General features: G+C 63.8%; 1 protein-coding gene across 1 annotated transcript; it reads right to left on the bottom strand.

Annotated features, from left to right (window-relative positions):
- Positions 1–28: 28 nt before the first annotated feature.
- On the bottom strand, positions 29–434 carry LOC103810127 (RING finger protein 224-like; the record flags this gene model as incomplete). Its single annotated transcript, XM_009083017.1, has 1 exon — positions 29–434. A coding segment is annotated over one exon (406 nt), but the record flags the coding sequence as incomplete, so codon positions are not given.
- Between the last annotated feature and the right edge of the window lie 285 nt (positions 435–719).

The raw sequence follows: 719 nt of genomic DNA on the forward strand, positions 1-719 counted from the left end.
GAGGCACTGGGTCTTGGCACAGCCCCACCGGCTGCTGGGTCACTGCCTTCTCCTTGCACGAGCCCTTGGTGGGCGAGTCAGGCTGGGACCTGCTGGCCACCCGGGGATGCTCCTTGTCAGCCTTGACAATAAGGAAGGTGGCCAGGTCGAGGTCGAGCATGGTGACTCCTCCGCGCGGCGTGGGCGTGTTTTGGCGGCACTGCGGGCAGGGGATCCAGCGCTGCTCGTTGGTGATGGAGTCCAGGCGCTTCAGGCAGGCTTGGCAGAAGGTATGGCCACAGTAGAGCCGCCGGGGTAGGCGGCCACACAGGTCATAGGAGGAGTAGCAGATGATGCACTCGACTCTCTGGCTGCCTCGGCTCGGGGTGCGCGAGTGTGTCTCAACAAAGGGCGCTGTGTCCTCGGCACTGGGGCTGCCACCGGCCTGGGACATCCTGGGGAGGGGAGGGTGAGAGGAGTCATCGGGCCCTTGGCTGGGGAGGGGGCCCAGGAGTGGGGTGTCACCTCTGACTATGGGCTCAGTGGTGGGATGTCACCCTCGAGTGCACCCAGCCTGGGAGAGATGGGGATGAGTTCCATGTGGTGGGTTCACAGGAGCATCAGGGTCCCTGCCCAACATCCCTGACTGCTTCCTGCCTGCCCTGCCTGCCAGGAAGAGACCTTGCCACTGCAGTAGGTTGTCCTATGGGGAATAGGTTTTCCTCAGGGCCATACTGCAT

Source organism: Acanthisitta chloris, unplaced genomic scaffold (assembly GCF_000695815.1).
Source record: "Acanthisitta chloris isolate BGI_N310 unplaced genomic scaffold, ASM69581v1 scaffold16959, whole genome shotgun sequence".
Lineage (NCBI taxonomy): Eukaryota > Metazoa > Chordata > Aves > Passeriformes > Acanthisittidae > Acanthisitta > Acanthisitta chloris.